This window comes from Atta colombica, unplaced genomic scaffold, assembly GCF_001594045.1.
Source record: "Atta colombica isolate Treedump-2 unplaced genomic scaffold, Acol1.0 scaffold125, whole genome shotgun sequence".
Taxonomy (NCBI): domain Eukaryota; kingdom Metazoa; phylum Arthropoda; class Insecta; order Hymenoptera; family Formicidae; genus Atta; species Atta colombica.
The window spans coordinates 2,878,035-2,900,450 of NW_017259212.1; the positions used below are offsets into that span (position 1 = coordinate 2,878,035).

At 34.3% G+C, this 22,416-nt stretch overlaps 1 protein-coding gene across 2 annotated transcripts in view; it reads right to left on the reverse strand.

The window, feature by feature from the left end:
• LOC108694810 (RNA/RNP complex-1-interacting phosphatase) overlaps window positions 1-22,416 on the reverse strand; it is a 46,465-nt gene that overhangs the window by 17,796 nt on the left and 6,253 nt on the right. For both annotated transcript variants that reach the window (XM_018204480.1, XM_018204481.1), the window contains 3 exons: window positions 6,755-6,786; window positions 5,809-5,896; window positions 3,344-3,423 (listed from right to left, as the gene is read on the reverse strand). In XM_018204480.1, the coding sequence (XP_018059969.1) occupies window positions 3,344-3,423; window positions 5,809-5,896; window positions 6,755-6,786 (200 nt within the window). The remainder of the gene's footprint in view (window positions 1-3,343; window positions 3,424-5,808; window positions 5,897-6,754; window positions 6,787-22,416) is intronic.

Genomic DNA, 22,416 nt, shown 5'->3' on the forward strand with positions numbered 1-22,416 from the left:
ACTTATGACGAAAGATATAATTTACATGTACCTATTAATTTATATTTTTTTTATTAACTTTTCAATTAAAGAAAATCAATTATCGAATAAACGCGGACTTGTTGTCATGAACCTTGTTAACCAGCCATTTAAAGAGCTGTTAGCTGTGTGATATTTAAGACTCCGTCGCGAATGAGAGTAATCTCATCCATTCTTTCTCCACGATTTCTCCTTTAATCACCGATCGTCAATCCTGAATAGGCATTACAGCACTGCGAAATAAGGAAACGTCGTTTACCTTCCATTTTCGAGCGTAGGCGCCCGATGTAAGGCTATTTTTGGCACATACGCAGCGCTTCGTAGATGCATTTATAAAGATATCCTTGAAGCAAAGGATCAACATTTTCCATCTTCTAGACGCGTGATGACCGCAAGGAGATGCGCGAAAGAAAAAAAATTCTAACCGATGTAAGTTAACATTATTGTCTGATAAATTCGGTTGATACCAACATTACAATGTCCGAAGAATAAGCCAAAAAAAATCAAGTAGAATAAATCGAGAGAAATCGAGAGAATTTTAATCTTGACATAAAAGGTGATTTCTTTGCCTCTTCCTTATACAGTATCTATGTTCGTCCTATCTACCTCTGCGTTTTCGTTAGAGTTTAAGAATATCTAGAATATCTAGAATAATAGGATGTTAAAATGATGTGGATCGAACTTATCAATAGCACAGACTTCTTTAATTCCATCTTATTTAACTCTTTTTTTCGATTTTAGTATAAAGTCAACTTGTTCCACCTCCTAATTTTATGCCTATTTCAATTCACAATAAAAAACTTTTTAATTCCATTTGATTCAGTCAATTCGGAAAATTTTTTATGGTTGTAATATATCAATAATTTCGTCATACCAGCATCCCCTTAAGTGGCGCCTAGTGTTTTCACTTCTGGACATATCTCCTGCCTCTTTCACTATTGCACTTTTTCTCTCTTTCTCTCTTTCATTTTGATCACGGCACAGCACCAATAACCAATCCGATCCTATCAAGGATGCAGTTAATTACACGTCGCGCAACAGCCGAGCCACAAAGTCATCAGGTCTCACTCAAAAAGATCAACAAAAGAGCAGGACCAGACGGGCATCCGCGCGATAGGCTATTCGCATACCTGTCAGTTATTAACCGTTGATGCAAATCACCGTTTTATCCTCGAATTATACAAATCGGGCCGCGTTCTTTGTGCGGACCGATCGACGACCAAGGAAGGAGAACGAAAAGCCGAGTGATTGCACGAAAGGTCATGCTTTGACCTGCTCGGCTGGCCCGCGAGTGATCACCGTTGTTCCCGCATCAAAGAAATATTTCGTATATTTATCTCCCATTCAATCGAATGAATAAATAGTATTTAATGTGATAGCCGATGAAAAATTCGACCCGACGTCGTTAACAGCTTAAGCGCGTGTCATGTTTTTTGCGCGATGCACTTACAAAAATGTTTTTAGTAGCGCCTTCGCCGCGCGTGAGAAATAATTGCGTCGGATCGTTGTGGAACGTCTTCATATTTTTCCGCAAATATTTCTCAACACTTAGGGGCAGACACCGATAATTAATACTTTTATTACCGTAATAATAAATAGTTTTTATATGTCGTAAGAAAGAGAGAGAAATCGCCGTTAATTACGGCGCTCGAACATTACTCTTCCTCGATCGTATAACACAATCCTTACACATTATCCGACCGTGTAGCACTTAGGAAATATTCCTCGCACGCACATGATAACGGAGGACAAGAGAAAGAGGACGATAGCAGAAGAGAGACAGAAAACGGAAGACGAGCAAGAGTATGGGTACGCTGCACAATGTTCGGTAAATCATTGGACGTTTATTACAGTTAATTAGTCGACTGACCGGCCCTGTCAGACTGTTTTGCATGTACCATCAAAGCAGAAGAGCTACACACGTGTGCGTGATGGCGCCATGCAAAAGTTAATATGTGTCTCCATTTCGTACAAGTATGAAGAACGGGACATTATCTTGAACACCGTCAGAATTTCGAGAATTTTATTCAACCCATTCCAGCTACCTACCGACCATTGGATGAGAATTTTAGTAATTGCATCTTCTCCGTTCAGACACAAAATTCTTCGTGATCGGTTAAGATAAGAAGCAGAATTGTTATAGGGCGCTATTGACATTCTACCGATGACCGTATCCTTTTGTGAATTTTTTATTCTTTAAAAAAATAATTTTACTCTTTACAAAGATATTTTTATAAGATCGAAGATAACATCATTCTTAATCTCATTTCAAATAACCTTTTTTAGAGTAAAAATTAGAAATGCAAGATTTAATTTTAAAGTTTTATTATCATTAAAAATAATAAAATGCATTTTTAATAGTTTTTAAATAATATTAAGCATCAAAAGAATGAAATATTACACGTTTTATTTTGTTATGTTTAATATCATATTTTATACTTTGTTTAATATTTTAATTAATTTTAGTTTTATTTAATATTATGTTATATATATATATTTTATTTTATTATCGCGGACAATGTATATTTTTAACTAAAGCATAACGAAGATTGGAAATAATTTCTTCATAGTTTGAGGAACTGCATCTGCACAATATTATTACGCGTGAAAGTTGTATCATCACTCAATGGAAAATAATTAAAGCAGAAATAAATTATATAAAGTCATAACTAATAAACTCATTACTTGTTTCAATATAAACTAAGGTATTCTGAATGGTGTAACATGATTCGCTATATAGCTGACGCTTTACAGCTCTAAATTAGTGGACGAAAACATTTAGAGAAAGAGGAAAAAAAAAGAGAAAAGAAAAAAAAAGAGCGATAAATTTCCGACACGATATTCGCCCCTGGTTTCTTGACGGCATGGAATGCCGAGAACCAGAAAAACGGTACACGCTGGACTCTGCTTCCTTGTTAAGGTAATATGATTTGTAGACGAATGATTAACCAGCCGTCACCTGCGCTATGCGAATCGCGCGCTGATCAATCGCCAATCGCCGTGAAGAGATAATAAATGTGAAATACGATTGGCATTAAGCGAGAGGCATTAATGCACTAGAAAAGATTCACGTGTGCCTGATATTAAATCGAAATGGATTGTTCGTGATGCCTATTATTATTCAAGGAGCTATTTCATGTCAGACTAACATTTTTTTGTAATGTAAATAAATAATTTCCCTAAATTTTAATCGGTTCAAAGTATATTGTAATACAAGCAATTTTAAAATTACTTAAGTATGGTTGTAAAATTTGTAATTTTCAGAAAAATATTTTCAACAAATTGACATTTTTGGTATTGTAAATAAGATCACTCGCATACTTACTTCTTAATTATATCCATAGTCGGTATTTTTCTTCCTGGTATAGCAATCTTCTCGTATTTAACGCCAGCATTTGTAAATTCCTACAACAGAATCGTTAACAAAAACATAAACAATTACATGCATATTGTTGCGTAATAAAAGAATATTCTCCGTCGCATGAAACGCAGATGCATTAATAGAACACGTACTGAATTGAACACGCGTATAATTTGATCGAAGCTATTGTCCTGTTAAACCATTCCGGCGCACTCATTAGCATCACTAATTATCACGCATAAAACCGTCAATTACAAACAATGCGGATAATCATAGTTTCTGAGTACAAGCGTGTCATTCAAGCAATGATGTAAACTGAACGTTCGGAAATCGAAACAATCGATCGTTAAATACGAAATTTTACAAGGGCGGAAAGAAAAATACGACTCTGTAGACTAATCGAGTAAAAGAGAGATTCACAATCATTTGTATTTCAGAAAGTATTCTTTAGTATACACGCGTATTTGTCTAGAAGCAACAACAAGTCTTGCACGTTCTCTCTATTATCTCTCAATTATCTCTTATAATTGATTTCAAATCTCAAAAGCACTAACAAATTAAAATAAAAAATAAATTACTAATATAAAAATAAATCATTGCAAAAAAATATAAATAATATTTATATAAATTTAACAAAAATCAATTGTCAGTAAAAAAATTAATTTTAAAAAATGTAATAATATTTTGTGCTACGTTAACATTGATTGTCTTTAACTATTAAAAACGTCGCTTAACGATAACAATAGTAATACAAACGTAACTGTAACCTGAGTGATGTCAGATAACAGTTACCACTCGTTTTTCTATTCTGATGACAGATCACGTCATAATAATCAATCTTTTTGACTTTGCTTTTAGCGAGATATTAGAAACTCAATCTTAGTGATCGTGCACTATTGCGCTTAATGGCTATATCGAACCTATTTTCTTTTCTCCAGCCGTCAATAATGCGTAAGAAATTCTTTTGTTCAAGAATATCTCCGATTCTCAAACTCAACAAAAAAATTAAATCATAATAAATCAGAAAGAAAAATAAGAAATTTAGTAATAAAAAAAATGTAAATTCTCTGCTCCAATGAACAAGATTTTCTTTCTAATGGAGCTTATCATATTTCTGAGATTTTCGAAAGATGAAAGTAGCAAAATTAGCATGTATCATATATATGAATTGGAAGGATTTCGTATATATGTAAACATACACAAAACTGAGAAAATATTGGGTTGTCCGGAAAGTTCGTGCCGATATTGAAGGAAAATTGAAACGTAGAAAATTTAAATTTTAGTATACATTTATTAAATTATATAAGTTAGTCGGCACGAACTTTCCGGACAACTCAATAAAAGACACATTTTGATAAAATCTTCACGAACTGGTATGCGAGATCCTTTATCTTTACAATCTTGTTTTTCCCATAACATCGGACAGGAAAATTAAAGGACCGACTAAGCGCTTCATTATATATGTATAATGCGCTCTAATTAGACGTGGGCGACACTGAGAGATCTCTGTTAATTATCATTGCCCCGTAACGCTATTGATGTTCACAGCGGCGTGTATAATGTTTTTAAAACATATCTCCTAGGATTTTTCACTCTCATCGCGTGGCAAATGGTTGTCCAAACGTCGGTAGGGCCGAGACAAAAAGCAGAAGATGAAGCGACCGAACCAACTCTACGACTTATTAATATAATTGATCGGTCTTCGGTCCTTTTCTCTGACAGCTTTGACCTAGAAAACATCGCGGACATATCCCCATTTGACATAACGACTCGGATAGTCAGTTAGCCGATCGAGTCGTGGCAGCCGGCTATTCCAAAAATCTAATAATAAGTTCATTAGCGCAGTCTCTCTTCCCTCGCTACAAATTAGTCAGACCGCTCTCGAGTGTTCTCAAGTTGACCCCGATGCGATATTAGGATGTCAAAGCGAAAGCGAGTGAAGAAGAGATGAAACCGAGAAAGATAGACAAACAGCGATAGATAGTTGAATCATCAAGTTTGAGAAAAAAAAGAGAGAATCTGTATATCTGCTTGATCAAAGAATGCAGTAGATGAGAGACAGCTTGTGAGAAAGTGAGAAGACGTCTCTTGTTTCGAATTACTAAAAGGTAAAGGAGCAAGTGTATAAACATAGCAAATTACGACTTGAAATTCGAACGATACGCGATATGTTTCCGCATTAAATTCATGTGAAAACATCAGTATTATTTCATCAGACAATACTGCCTGCATATCAGCCCCTTTTTAATCGCGTGGAATGATCTCAAATTTATTTTTTACGTTCTGTATTAAGTTTACAATATTTATTTCAAAATTATCAATATATATATTAATTATCGAGTATATAAGGTGATTATTATTATTCACAAATCGGTGAAAATCGGTCGTTTGGTTCCGCTAAATTTAAGTTTCAGTTGTGTATCTCTTACCTTTTTGTCGTAGTAACGACACGTATTGGTCAAGTCGATGATATACTTGAGATGAGGAAACGTTTCTAGCAATATTGCCGTAGTAAATCTGCAACAACAGATATGACTGGATTATAATGTGCACGTTGAGTGGCGTTTCAATTTATTGATCGACCGTAAAATCTCTGCGCTACTTAAATCATAAAACGATGTCTTTCTTGGCTTATAGACATAGAAAAGATAGGAGAACCTATAGTCAGTTAAGACGGCGTATGGCGAAAGATTCTTTTCGAGGGGCGCGATCTGTATGACTGAATGATATATTAAGGAAAGCAAGGAATCTCTGAAGTTCCAAACGAAAGGGATTGGATTAAGCGGGGGTGTCAGCCCAAATAGTTTCACCATCCCTTTCGATATATCAAAACCTTTTGAGAGACGTACCAGGTGCATGCATGCATGCGTGCGTGCGTGCGTGCGTGCGTAGATACAGAAACGACCTTTGCTTCGAACGATTCCTCATAAATAAACAACCCTCACTCGTGTCTGCGCCGAGATGTTATTAAAAAAAAAAAACCTTGTGAAATTTATTAGGATACTGGTCGATTTAAAAGCAATTAGCGGCGAGCTAATGTGACCCGGTAGATTTATGTAACTGACCAAGTGAGAAGTATCACGTCTCTTCCGAGTGCACCACTATAATCATTACTATAATTTCCACGAGCATCACGATTTATTGGCAAACGACTAATATTCTTTTTTTTTCGCGTATTAGGTTACCGCGGCGCGACATCACTCCTCCGTCGATCTCGCTAATGCTTCAGTATGCTCATGCATCATCTCCTGTCCACAAGGAGAGAAATTCTGCACCATGCTATAAACGCCATACAGATATCGAGATGAAAAAGAAGCTGTTGGCGACGGTGTTTACACGAGAGGTGTCCAAAAGACGAGTCATCCCGATACTCACCGTTGGGTTGGCTGCAGATTTCTCACTATGGCCTGAAACAAAAAAGAAGACAACATTCATCACCAAGAAAACGTAGCGAGAAATAATTAATAACTCTTAGCTTATAGCGACAGCTGTAAATGCACAGTGCTTCGGAAGAAACTTTAAACGGAGACTCTGAACGACTTCATCTCCGCAATGATTACCATCGCTGCATACCTACGTCTCATGAGACCTATATCCTTATATGATATCGCAAGTCATCTTCCATTTCTGATTAATTAATAGCATAAGCTTAATAGACCGCACGAGACGATCACGTGCCACGATCACGGATCGCATATCGCTAACAAGATTGATTGACTTGAGTCTCACGTTAAATTACGATACGCTATAACATCGGTGATGAACACCAGTGAGAAACTTTAAAGGCATATTCCCGCCACGGAACGATGACTTGATAATTGTAACACCCGCACTTCTCAATAAGGAAAACATCCATATCAAAGACATATAATTTATTGATCCTATATCTTGTTCATACCATCACAATAAATTTTTTTGTAAAATTTTAAAAGACTTTGCAATAATTAGGTACATCATTGAATTTATTCATTATCCAGTACTCATTCTATTCATACTTTTTAATGATATGGAAGAAAAATAAGCTATTAATGTTATATAGAGTGAGAACAAAATCTATTTTGCTGAAGTATCTAAAAATTTATTTAGATACCTCAGATCTGAAAATAATTTTACTGGACCATCGAAATAATTATAGGAAACTTAATTATGCTGTGCAATGCTGCAAAAAATTGTGATATTCTAACAATCAATTTAAACGGATATAAAAAACGGATATCCTATATTTTTTAATGGCCCAACGAAATGACTTTCAGATCTATAGCCAAAATTTTAGATATTTCAAAACTATCCTTTCCATATATAATACAACCAAAAGCGATTTCTTGTACAAAAATAAAATGCAGAATAAATTTTTTCATAAAAGGCTTTGTTTTAAAGCAAATCAAATTTGAAATCGCGTTGAATGAACATGCCCTTAATGAAGACATTTGTGTAAAGATGCTGTAAACATTATTATATTTATATACATAACGTCCACATGACTTCACGAATGGCAAGATTTAAAAAATGTAAAAAATAGTTGAATTTTATTTTATTAAGAGAAAAACTATTTATAGATCTCGAACGAAAAAAAATTATTCTGTACTTTCGATTTATTTTTGTACAAGAAATCATCCCTCGTTCGATTGTACTACAGGTTTATCCTCATTCTGTATTTCTCGGAATGTATAAAAATTTAGTTAATGCAATTTCAAGAAAATAATAATATAGTGTATACTATTTATACACGCTCGTTTAGATCAACAGGCGTAGAATACGGTGCAAAGTAAATTGAAACTTTCGTTAATCGGCTTATACGTCGCACCCGCTATGGGTGGGCTAATGTTAATTATAGGTTTAGACGTAACTATTCGATTGGCTGGGCGGAGAGATCGTATCTACGGATGAGTATGGAATGAGTATCGGTCGCATTAATAACGGAGTAGTGGTATGGCTTTCATATCCGAACGTAATAATCCGACATTGACTAGGCGTGAGATATTTTCTTATCCTGTTTATAACCGCTCCTGTTGTTCGTACGTTTCATCCCAAAATGTAATTTCGCGATTTCATAATCAACAATTCATGAATTGTATATATTAAGCATGTGCTTATATGCATTACAAAATATAAACCATTTACACTCTCTCTCTCTATATATATGAATGCACTTCTTAATATCCTATATTAATATCCTCCGTTGATCATTTTAAAGATATAATCGATTTTTTATTAAATTCTGAAAATAAATTTAAATTTATAAAAAGTAAGTACAATGCAATCCAATTTCTGTGATAAAAATTCATCAATATAACTTTTTATAAATATGTAAGAATTTTTTTAGATTTTTTTAGTCTTAAAGAATATAAAAATTTGTATTAAAGAAAACCCAGAACGAAGTGTGAAAATTTCACATTGTCAAAGATTTAATAATTAAATGTAAATATTCCTGTTTTAATTATATTGAAATAATAAATTTCAATGTAATTTCTTATAATTTTTAAGTAGTAGTTAACATAATTAGAATATAATTTCAGTCTTTAATGTCGCAAATAATGAGTGCTGTCACATTGTGTGTAACATTAGCAACTCAGTAATTGTGAGACAAATTTTTTATTGAAAAAGGAATAAACTAGAAAATTCTGAAAATATTATTTTAGAAAATTCTGATCATGTCAGAATTTTAATTATCTCAACTAGAATTAGATAGACTCAATAGAAAAGTTTTGATTTGTCAATTTTCAACCAGAATTCCAATTAATACAATTAGGTACTTTTTTCAATGTGTATGATTCGTATGTAAGAACATAAAATTAAAAATTCACAACAAACAATGCCACGACGCAATCGCGGCTGGTGAATGCCAGCGTGTACCTCGCTTTGACGAGTCGAAATTCGTGTATTTGCGCTCCAAGTAAGGACAGAAGGCGCGAGGTAAATGCAAGGATTTACGAGCCTTCTTGGGAGAGGACATTCGCGGCACTCCTCAACGAAAAGGAACGCAAACCACGGTGAACGAAAAAGAGTCGAAAGGATGGAAAGAAAACGAGAATGAAAGAGGAAAAGAGAAGGAGGATAGAGGATACAGGTAACTTTGGACCACCTGCGAAATTTACTAACCTCACTCGCGCCAGGAGCAGTTTATTTTTCGCACGATATACTCCATTCCTCGCAGTTGACAGCCGGATCGTTCTCTCCGCTGATTCTACCATTCAATTTCACGATCCTTAGTCTAATATATGGGCCCGTCTAAATCAGGATTATCGGACCGCGCCTGCATTGTGAATCTTCCTGACGGTTCGCACGAGTTTACGCAGCATTCGACGCGCATCAGAAAGTTTCTTGCTATACATACCTTTCAATTTTCACCTTCTAGCATCGCGAAAGTTTGGAAATCATTTGTTTTTATAATTACTTAAAATATATTGATTTCGGAGTTAAAGTAAATAATATTATTCTCCATACACATCTTTACTGTATTTTGTATTATAATAATTAAACCTTTTATACATCGAAGAAAGAATTTAATAGCTATCAAATATTAAATAAAATAATTTCAATCAAATGTTCGATTAATAATCAAAAATAATTTCACTTTTCTAAATATTTAAATAAGTAAAATTATTTTTTGTTACATTAATCAAACATTTAGTTGAAATTATTTCACATTTGATAACTATTACCAAACTCTTTTTTCAGTATAAGAAAAATATTTTTAAAATAATTTTATAATTTCATGTATAAAATATTAATGAACTGAATAGGTAGAATAAAGTTTAACCTTATCAAAAAATAAAACAAATAAATTATGGATCATAAAAGGCATACGATGTATTTCAAATCCAAGTGTGTAAAAAGTAACTTCAATATGTACGTGATTAGTTTCCCATAAAAATTTAACATACTATACGCTGCATACAAATATGGATTTATACATTTAATGTATAGTATATATAACGTATAATGCCATTTTTACACAGAAAATTAAATAATACACATATATTAATATCACTTTTTACTATTAAAGTCACTTGGATTTACGTGTGGGAATCAAAAACGAGGCTTTACATGTACGCACGACAAATTTAACCGGGCGAAAACAACGGAACAGAAAATGTTAAATTATATTTCGCTGCGTGCTAATAATCCCCTGATTCTGTAAAGCGCATGATATATTATATTATTCCTTGTTTAACATTCGATGAATAATAAAGATAAAATGATACGTCAATCATGTGTATCATGCACTTTATGGAAAGCAACCAATAAGTATATTTTAACGATTCAAACAAAGAACAGGCAGATTTATTAAGATAAAAAGAAAAATTACATTTACCAGAAGGCATATCGAAATATTTTTATGTATCAATATATAATATAAGTATATATCGTTATGCGATGGAAAATTTGAGTAGGTCATAAAAATTCGTAAAAATAAGTGTTGATCAAATACGCAACGTGGTACGAAGCCATCGTGAAAAAATGTGATCTTCGCGCGCGACGTAGGCGTTGGTCAACGGTAGGTATCGGTGATATTTATTGGAAATATTTACGAGGGGTGAGCTTCCACGCCTTTGTACCGAGTGGGCCGTAATATTTCCAAGGTCCTTACCTGGTCGACGGTGTAATCTCGGCGAAACTGGCGTGAGAACTCTGGCGCGAACGACGGGTAACCGCAAATTCAGGTGCGATGTATTGATAATAATATAATTGATATTTCAAAACATGAAATAATGTATTGCAAACCGTTAAAAAAACAATTATTCTACAACAAAAATTACACAGTTACAGAATAGATATCTATATACTTTCGCAAAAAATATAGAAAAGAAAAGAATATCTTGATTCTTCTGTATCTAACTTTTAAAGTCATAATTATGAGAAATCAATCAGTAAAAGTAAAAATCTAGATAAGAACTCCATTATATTAAAATTATATTAAAATTATAAAAATCATGTTAATTTCATAAAAATAAATTCGTAGCAGCTGAATACGTTTCATATCTCTTCAAAAGCACAATACATCGTAAATTAGCGAAGCAAAATTAGTCTAATGTAAACTGGAACGGCACAGCAATTCAAAGGACGATGCGAACAATGGCAAGCGAACAGAAGCACTCTCGTAATAGAAATAAGCGAAACGTCGTCAAATTCCACGTGTTACTAGGTTACTGTATACTCCATGAATTGCTCGTAAACTCCTATTTTCCTGAATAAGCACGAACATGAAAAATGAACCAAGCAAAATTACCATTGTCAAGCATTGTCTAAAAAAATCATTCTATTTCACTTAACAATTCAATCAGAAATATCTTTCAAAATTATCTTATCTACAAATAAGTGTCATCCAAAGTTTATTGTGTGTTAATTGCTGAAAATCATAAGAAAACACATTATTTCTATAATGATCAATGAACAATTAAATAATTTTCTGCTAGCAAGAAAACTAGCAATAAAATTATTTAAGATCAATGCTTTATATTAAAATCAATTTTTTTTTAACTTATATGTAAAGACATATAATAATTAATTTTATTAATTAATCTAAAAAAGATTTTTTAAAACGGATAACATTTTCTAAATGATAGATCAGATTTATAATATTTGTCTTAAACTTTAAAACTTTATATAATTATTATTATTTATATAAAAAAAATTATATTATCTAGAATAAAAAGATACAAGTAATGCAGATTTATCGCAAATTAAACCTACGAACGAGAGGGAGGAAAAAAGAAGTCAATGATTTGCGAGAGAAGCATTTTACTGCATAAGAGAGTGAGCGATATTTCTATACACGTTTTCATATAGAGCTATGCAGGGAAGCCATATAGACTGCTATATGACCATCTTGAACTGATATATGCGTGACGTTATTCGTATCCACTTACTTCCTCGTTTGGCAGAAGATTCGAAGCGATCTGAAATGGGTCACCTACGCGGTTAGAAGACGTGTACGACAATACGACAAAGCGTCGCTTGCTAGTCATCATTAATAACTTTTTAGACTCACTGAAAGATGTATCATCGACTGCATATGAATTCGAGAGACGTCAAAATTTATAAATTTGAAAAAATAAAAAATCTGGGCATTTTCGATATTAAATAATTCGATTTAAATTTCAACGTAATTATTGGGTTGTCCGGAAAGTGCGTGCCGACTAATAATATATAATTTAATAAATGTATATTAAAATTTAAATTTTCTGCGTTTCAATTTTCCTTCAACATCGGCACGAACTTTTCGGACAACCCAATAGAAATTATATAATTATATAATTATATAGTTTGTCGTTCTGATTGCAAATTAATTCCTTTGAGATAATCGGTTAAACCATATAATTTATATAATATATCATAACACATTGATCCATGTTTTTGCGAATGAATATATTTGTTAACACGTAGAAAGTAATTTCAGTTACATATGATATTGAATAATAAATGGCTCCGTTTAGCAGAAAAAGCAACTTTGCTACTATTGTAAGATTCATTAACACAATTGGTTTCCTTAATAATAATAAATGGTTTGTATATTTAAATCTAATGAGGAAGAGAGAGAGTAAGGATAAGAACCAATTATATTAATTAAAGAATTTTACAACAGTTCAAAGTTACTTTTTCTGCTGAACGCAGCTAATGAAACGTAAATCCATCAATCTCTGCTTCCCTTGCACAGTAAACTATCTCAAAAGAATGCCTATAAGGATCTATGAAAATTGATTCTCTATCCCCCTTCTTTAATAATCGCACCTCAGTTCTGCGGTGTTTTTACGATTTCTAAAAAGATTCAAAGCTGATCGATACGTCGATTAGCGACCACTCCTCAGATTCCTTTGTGTCCAGTGAATTGACCATTAGCGGGTTTCCAAGAGATATCATCGGTCATTATGCGGCGGTGAAATACAAAGTATCTCGAAAGTACGTCTTACTGAGTTTTGCGTAAAAATTTTATGGCCAGATAAATTTGAAACATACTATGAAATCGCGTATGCCAATTTACGCGTGAGAAGAGATCAACCAAATGATTTCGGCAAAAAGATGTCAAAATTCTCCAACAGATACGACGAAGAGCAAAGAGAGAGAAATTAAATCGTTTGTATTAGCAATATATCAAGGTTTATTCCTTAATACGTGAATGCTGCAATCACTCAAGAATTAATTATAAGCATTGTATTATCGCGATATGACGACGTAGCCTCGCCATTCTGTATGGATAACGAATTAGTACCGTTCCGACACATGGCTTTATAGACTATCATCCGCGCCGCGTGTTTCCTATCACCAACTATCGTGAACGTTCAGCACAGCACGGCGAAAGCGGGAACATGTTTCCTGACCATGTATAAATAATAAGACCGCGTCGACAGTCGCTATAATTCAATTCACACCTGATAACGCATCCATAGAATTTCCATATTACAGACCGTAATAAAATTAAAAATATTTTCAGGGCGGTCCGCGCACCCCGGGGGGTCTGCCTCTCCTTATTCCTACCCAGCAGATGAGAATTGCGATCCTTCGTGTTTGCCGACAACACGAATTTGTTCTCCGAATTTGTTTCTCGTTGTCGCCGGTGGTCCGTCGTCGGCTGTGACATACAAGGGAACGTATGCAAAACGATACCGCGAAACTGAAATATTTATATGCTAGATCGGAGCGATATTAGACGCTAGACAAGTAATTACGATGAATCTTACGTAGATGAATGATCTATTGGCAAGACATTCAGCAACAAGCGAATATTTGCTTTCAATCATCATGTTTTATTATAAGCGACACGCCAACATAGATTAGAATATAGACTTATGGTACCATTAAATCTTAATAGACAATAATTTAATATTAGTAATCTAGCTTTCTTATTTCTTCCTTTAATTTATTAGAGTTCGAACAGTTAAAACTAATAAGCACTCTGCCAGTTGAGAAAATACATAAACATTTATTCTATATAAACATCTATTCACAGATTCTTATAAGTACGAAACACTCTCAATTAATTGATTGCATTTTCTTAGAAAAGGCGGTAAAAATAAAAGCTGAAGAAAGATTAATAAAATATTATAATTATTAAAAAATAATATTATTTTTAATAAAACTGTTTTTCAATTCATTTTTCGTTAGATATAGAATACGTTTACGTCAATTGTGAGGGTGCTTTATTATATTTATGGCTAAAGCTGTAATATGCTATCATGCATTATCCATAAAATTGTTAATGCGTTGCTAATTTCAAAATAGCAAAATAAATGTAATAAACTGTGCAAAAATAGACTGATATAAATCGTAGGATTATCAATTTTCCACAGGCACAGTGTTACAATATCGACACAATGTATAGTCTCTCTTTGTAGCAATTGCGACGTCGGCGTCGTCGACATGCATTACGGAATATTACGGGTGAGTATGGCAAAGGACGTTATAACGCTTTCGTGTGAGTAGTGTCGAATGGAGGAGCCCTAGTAGACTCTCTAAAGTTATGTTGCGTGCCATCATTTTGCGGCGTCGAACTTCCGGTATTCACGACGCAGTTACAGCAAACGGCCGAAATGACTTATACCGGCATTGGCATTTCCTAGTCAGGATCGAACTTTTCCACACCACTTTTATTACGAATTTCTTACAGACGAAGCATACTGCAAGATCGTAACAATGCCCGAGGAATCGCATTAAGTCGCCAATGATGCCGTTATTACCGCAACAAGAAAGATCCCTTCGTCTTTATCGACACTGAACAGTGTTTCTCTCCCATTTTTTCTCTTTTTCTTTTTTTTCTATACCCGGGTCATGCCCCTGAAGAACAGAGTCTCGTCGGCGTGCCAGCGGTTCCAACAAATTGATTGTTTTAGCTACGGGGGTGAGAATACATTATAGATTAACGAAAGACCGGCACGACCGAAGACAAGATTAACGATCCGCAAGTATTTATGGCCGTGACTTGTCGAGATCGTTTAAACAAATGTTTGTTTCTTGCCTCGGTGCGACCCCGCCTCGTCAGTTTCTCGAGAAGGAAAGGCAAAGTAAGAAGATTTCCCGAAGATCTTAAGGTCCACAGCTGCTGCTGATGGCGCCATCGGTGTGCCCGGTTACCCCCCAAAGCACATTCATTCGCAGTTGACTGACTTTGTATCTCCCTCTTTTTCTCCATCAACCACCATGCTTCATCGCTTTTCGCTAAATCGCGCGTCTCCATGAAATTCGTTCATGCGCAACGGAAACAGATCGCGACCAATGGATACCGCATATCGCCAGCTAAACAAATAATTCCTCCGATATTGCTCTATAACGCGCGTAACCAATCGCGCGGTCTTCCCCGATAGATTCAACGCACCGGTTATGCAAAGATTTATATGACACAAGCACCGCCTGCCATCGTGCTGTGCCTTTTTCTCGAGAACGTTGGAACTAATCGACGGTGCAACAGAACCGGTGGGAGGCGGCCGCGGGGCCAATAAATTCGGAAATTTCTTCACGTGTCATCCTCGCGTCCGGTGACGCTCTCGTAAACAGACGGGCGATCTTGCAGAGGGGAGGATCAGGCCTCCGACCACCAGGATAGAGCGAATTCAAAGAAGACGGAAACGAGGGGAACGAAAGAGAGAAAGAGAGCCAGCGACAGAAGACCGGGAAAATTTCGACGATGCGGGGAAGGGTGACGATAGCGGGGGTAGGATACAGAACAGTGGGCGCCGGCTCATACGCGCGCCATTCACAGAAAATTTATGTACCAGAAGCATAAAGCCAGCGCCGCGTCTCTCGGGTCGAACCAGCCGTGGCATCCAAACCACCGGCGAATCCACAATCATTCGTTTCTTTCATCCCCTCAATCTCTCTTTTTTCATCTTGCCCTCCCTCCCCTCTCCCCCCCCCCTCTCGCTGTCTTTTGGTTTCTCTCTCTTTTCTTCTTCAGCTTGCACGATACAATCCAAGCAGATACTGCACTTCGTCACGTATAATGATGCTGGATATGGAATGGGAGAAATCGAGCGAAGAATGAATGTAGAAGGCAAAATCGGGATGGACATGAGGAGGGAGATACTAGTTGAGAAATAAAGGAAAAGTAATACTATTGCCTCCTCAACGATTCCCATCACTCTGTGAGAATTTCCCGCGGAACATTTGCGGTCCATTATTTCCCTCGTACTCATATCAAGAGGGTCGGCTAGTGTACATACTGAACAAATGGCTCCTATGTCTCTACTATATTTTTTCTAAAAGAAAAAAAAGCTATGATCACCTTCGAGCTCGTTTGCACTTTATGTTACCATAATACGAAATGTCATTTAACATTTGAAAAGAAAAATAATCATATCGTCCATCCATAAAATATGATGAAGCATTCTAGAAATTATATCATAGTATATATCGGATGAATATGTTGCAAATCTTTATAAAAAAGTTGATATCTACATTAAAAATTTAAAGTTTGTCGGTAATGAAAATGTGCCATCAAAAATCTGCTATGCAATCTTTTTAGATAAAATTTTTTTATATTTTAGAGAATGGTACAGATAATATACAGATATCTATGCAAATACTCATTCGTTAGAATACTCTTTACGACTTCTATTTAAATGATTATATCCTTTTCAATCAAAGAATATTAATTATATATTATTTCATAAATAACTAATTTTTTAATAATACTAAATTATAAATATTAATTAGGCTCTCGAAATTAAAAAATACAATAAAATACATGTATATACAATAAGAGCATATATACAGTACGGAAGTTGGTGCATAAATTTCTATATAATTAATAAATAATGTCTACATAGGATATAAATGTACAATAATTATCTGTACCATCTTATTTGTACATTTCGGTTTTTCTTCAAACCATCAGCAAATCCATAGATGTTTTGACAAAAATCTTGTAATAATGTTGGAATTAAAACTCTATGTGAAACTGAGGATGAGCATTTTCCTATTTTCTGGTTAGAAAAACCGCAATTTGTCTCTTCGTTAAAAAGCCAAGTGACTGTCTAAAGACCAAATTATGCAAAGAAGTTAATTATATTATTGTATTTTCAGTATATTGTACTCACCTTCATTCTCCACAGATCACAAATTCGTTATTCCAAAAAAAATGTAAGAAATCAATTTTTGTAAAGAAATGAGACAACGTAAATAAGACTTAATTTTATGATATACATTTATAATATATATTTTTTCAACGAAAATCTGACAAATAATGACCGTCAAAATTTTATTCTGCGAACCACGTCCGTAGAGAATAATACATTACAAAAGTAGAGAAAAAAGTAAAATTGAGAATAAAAGATAAATCATGACTAATAATACTATTTTATATTCATTAAATTAAAATCTTAAGGAATTATTTTTGATTATCCACATTTGTAATAAATATAAAAACCATGAATTTATAAGTATTTACGTCAAGAATAATTCTCATGACGTTGATACAAAAATATACTAAATTGTATCAAAAACTCTACGATCTGTTGAATTGCATTATAGACATCACAGACCTCCTAATCAGTTGAGTATATCTTCCAGATTCTTTATGACTATGCACGTCACCGTTTTACAGTGCACGTACGTGTATAAGTAGGCAGTACCTACGCGTAACGAAGCATCGCAAAATGAGAGGAACGGCGAAACACGATCGGGTAAGAAGATAACGGCTGGCTACTGCGAGATCTTTGCTCCGCAGGTTTCCCGGAAAGAAAGGACCCCCCGAGATGGACATTCGCCATCTTATCTAGTGGAGATAGACCGTGGCGCAGCTACCATATCTGATGAGGCGCGATAGATCGGACGGCGTGACAAAAGTGTCCTGCACGTCGAGTTTCTCGCGAACATTCTCTTCAACGTGCACACACCTGTAAGAACTCTCACCAGAGAGCACCTAACAAAAACTTTTAAACCAGTTAAACTTTTAAATCTTGTTGCAAATTTATTCGTGACATACCTATATCGTTTCTTAATTTATGTAGATCAACATCTAAACTGCACTTCACGTAAGTTAGATAAAGTATTACAGAACATGAAAGTAAAGAGATTGATATATATACTATTGCTTATGAAATTTTTGACACTTGCATAAATTTTATGATCATCGAATGATCATATAAAAATTAGGATATTACAAAATAATAAGTTGTGTTCTTTTTTTTATGTTTTAGAGTACTTGTACTACTAATACCAATTGTAAAAGCTTATAAATGATTTTATTTTATATACAAAAATTATTAAATATAAATATATTGTCTTTATTTCATAGTATAATCGATAAATTTAAAGAATTCTCATTTGACATATAAAATTTATAAAGCTTTTGCAATTGGTGTTAATATGTATGCACGTATATCTTAAAATATATAAAACAATAACACAATTACTCTTTCAAAATATTCAAATTTTTACATGACCATTTGATGTCCGAACTTTCATGAACAGTAGTATATCGTCATCGCGAAAATTCTGTATATCGCATCGTTTTCTATTTTAAAATCGGACCGCCAAGTGTGACAATGTTAGATCGCGAGACAAGGGTGTCGATAACAAATAAAATAACCGGCAGCGTCCAATTTAGTAAATGTTCAACACTTTCGCGACACTCGGGCGTAGATAAAAACTAGTTTCATCAACAAATGACATGTTTATATGCTTTCTTCGTTGTCGATCGGCAGAACTTCGAAAGCAAAGTCGTTCTGGCGCAGTGGGTCTCGGCGTGACGCACGACGACCTCTTTTAGAGGCGCCAGCCTGCTAGAGGAAGAGCAAGAACAAGGAGAGCGACGACGAAGAAGAGGAGGACAAACACAAGAAGAAGAGAATGATGAAGAAGAAGAAGCAGAAGAGAAGAAAAGAAGGAAGGCGTTCCGACGAAACGGAGAGCACGGTGTCGGATCTAGATAAGATCTTCGAAACGGGGATCAGTAATATTTTACAAAGTCATCGAAGTTGCTCGCTAACTTCGGCATAAATTACAATCGCCGTCTCTCTCCTAATCGTCTTTCTTCTTCCTCCCGCTACGCAGCCCATCCCTTTCGTGAAATGCTATGGGAAAATGAGGAGGCGCTCGCGGATCCACCTCTCTTCGGCGAGTGTTAAACAAACACTTATCATTGCTAATAACATAGAACGCACGTTCGTCTCGCGGTGAGCCAATAAATCCGCTTATCTAACGATCATGCACGACCGAATGTCGATGGGAAATGTAATAGTGACGCGAGAACGTGTCCCGAATTAATTACCGTAATCTTCCGACACGGGAGATTCGTGAAGAGGATCATTAAATGACGTAATCTTAACTAACACCTCTTCGACATCAATCTATATTTAAATATTGTTTAATTGAATAATCCTATATATTAACCTATAAAAAAAATTCGTAAAATCAAGTTATAAATTTACTAAAATTCGAAATCATTTCATCTTACATACACTTAACTCTTTGGGTTTAGTATACTTTGCTTTCTTTTTCTACACTTCCCATACTACTTCTATTGCTTATAACTTTTTTATTAATAAAAGATACATACACTTGCTTGGCAATGTTATATTATGTTATGTCTGACTTTAGATTGAAAAACATTTTTATAATATATTTATTTTTATGAAAATTAAGCAATCAAACTGAATTGAGTATGCCATACCTAAGTGTGTCATTCCTGTGTGTGATATGACACCGGATTAAATTTCCACATTTAATTAGTATTCGGTAACATCTAATATAATTACTACTTGTAGCTCAGAAATTAATGAAACTATCATGTATATTGGATGTTAGATAAAAATTCTATGATAACGATATATGAATATTGTACAGGTTATATCAATATAAAGTAAAATCTTCATAAAGATTTCATAAACTCAACAAAATTCGTGTAAAACTATAAGAATGCCAGATTGCACAAAATCAGCTGTTTACCTTCAAGATTAACGTCTGGAATAAGACACAATGCACCATGGTGGAACACTTCTACTTCCACTATACAATGCACCGTTTATTATCTCCGACAGTAACCAAACCGATTACTATCGTCGAGGGCAGTTACTTAATATTTTGTCATAAAAAAAGGAGACGAGAGGGTCAGTCAGAAGGACGCGAGACCTCAGTCCGTGACATGAATACGTCGCACGAGCGATGAAGTTCGCGAGGATCTCGCTCATAAATCATATGTAAAAAAAATGCAGCTAATCCTATATGGTATGCTAGCAAAAACGTCATGTATGATGGCAGTCATGAATAATGATTGCCGCATGTCGGGCAACAAATCGATACGATATCCTCGAAATGTAATACAAAACGTTACATTAAAAACCACAGAAGTGACTCCGACCGATGCTGGTTTCATCACTCGCACGCAGCCAGCACTTTTCCCAATGCAGGTAAAAGCTGTGAGAAATGAAAGGGTCATCTGGAAAAAGGTATCCTACATTCCTAGGTTATCATAACGGAATTAATCAGAGTCGACGGGATATTTGAGTATGATCAAATATGATCAAAATTACACTGTGAAAGTCTAATGAACAAGCATCGAGAAAAAGTCTCACTAAATTTCAAAAATAAAAAAAAATAGAATCTTTACAAACGTTATAACGTTATATTTCTAAAGAATGTTGTCCCCCCTCTCAAACTATCTTAATCTCTCAAAGTACTTAATATCAAAAGATTATTCATTTCATATTATAATAAATATCAATAAAGTTGCATCTTTATATTCTATAAAAATTCTGTAAATAATTTCGATACCAGTGTATTCGAGCCTTATTGACTTAAATTGCAGATAGAAAGAATGAATTGCACCGTGTGAATCGAAACAAGTTATGCAGTACACGTACGTTAAAAGAATACATCCCTCTAAGGAATGTTAGGTAAATTTAAAACAAAATGATCAACTTCTCCATTCATCTTATCCCCGAAAACACGGTTGCTTATACGACGAGGACGAGTAGCTGCGTGTAACTGAGAAGTTCATGCGATAACGATCTCAATGTTCAGGATTTCGAGGGTTGAAATACAGATATCACCCACGAAGAGACGCTATCTACTCTCGAGCGAGACCTAGCTCCTTGACATGAATTAATATTCTATCACCATGCAGAAATCGCCCACATTGCTGCGACAGTCTAGAAAAAAAGAAGAAAATATAGCTAGTCGAGATGTGCATTCCTTGCTATCTCTCAAAAGAAAACAGTAAGAGAAAACTTGATAGCTATCTATTTATCCATTCTGATTATCTAATAAAAATATTTATACGTTTACACATCATTACCGAAGAGCAGATGTCTCTTAACATTAGGTAGAAATTAATCAAATTTTATTAAAAATAAAATAATCAAGAGCACGCGCGCCAATCATGTTTGGTTTTTCTTCATTAAATTTATTTTACTCTTCAGCTGTGCATTATGTACAGGGTGATAAAAAAGTTTGTGACAAGGTTTTGTATATTTAACAAATCATTATCCAAATTCTAAATAGCGAGCGTTATTATTTGTCGATATTTTCTGTTAAAATGAAATCTTTAATCATTTTGACGTAAAATTGACGACAAAATACATTGATATATAGGATAGAGTTCTAGATTTATAATAATATCGCAATTCTTTGATCTATGCGGATGCGGATATAATAAAAATATTATTTTTTATTGATAATATGTATATCGCTCATTTACTACAATAATGATATAACTGAAAAATGATCATTTTTTTTTAGTTGATTTCAGAAAAAGAAACATAAAGAAAAAAAAACATACTTTTGTGCCCATTTCTATCAGGCTTCTGCAGATTAATTTTAGTCTCAATTTTCAACTTACTCTTCATTTTTTTCTAGTTTTTTATAATTGGAAAAAGAAGAAGAGTTAGATTAGAACCGAGATTAAAATTAAACATTGATAGAAACGAGCGTTAGTCTTTTACAATCAATTCTTCATCAAAAAAAACTTGTTTTAAAATCGATATTCTAAAATTTTAATAATTCAAAAAACAATTCAAATCCCTTTTCTGGAAAACTTTATCTTCTGAATTGTATCACTGCAACAAATGCATAGAGCGATATGTACATATGTATATTGTATATAT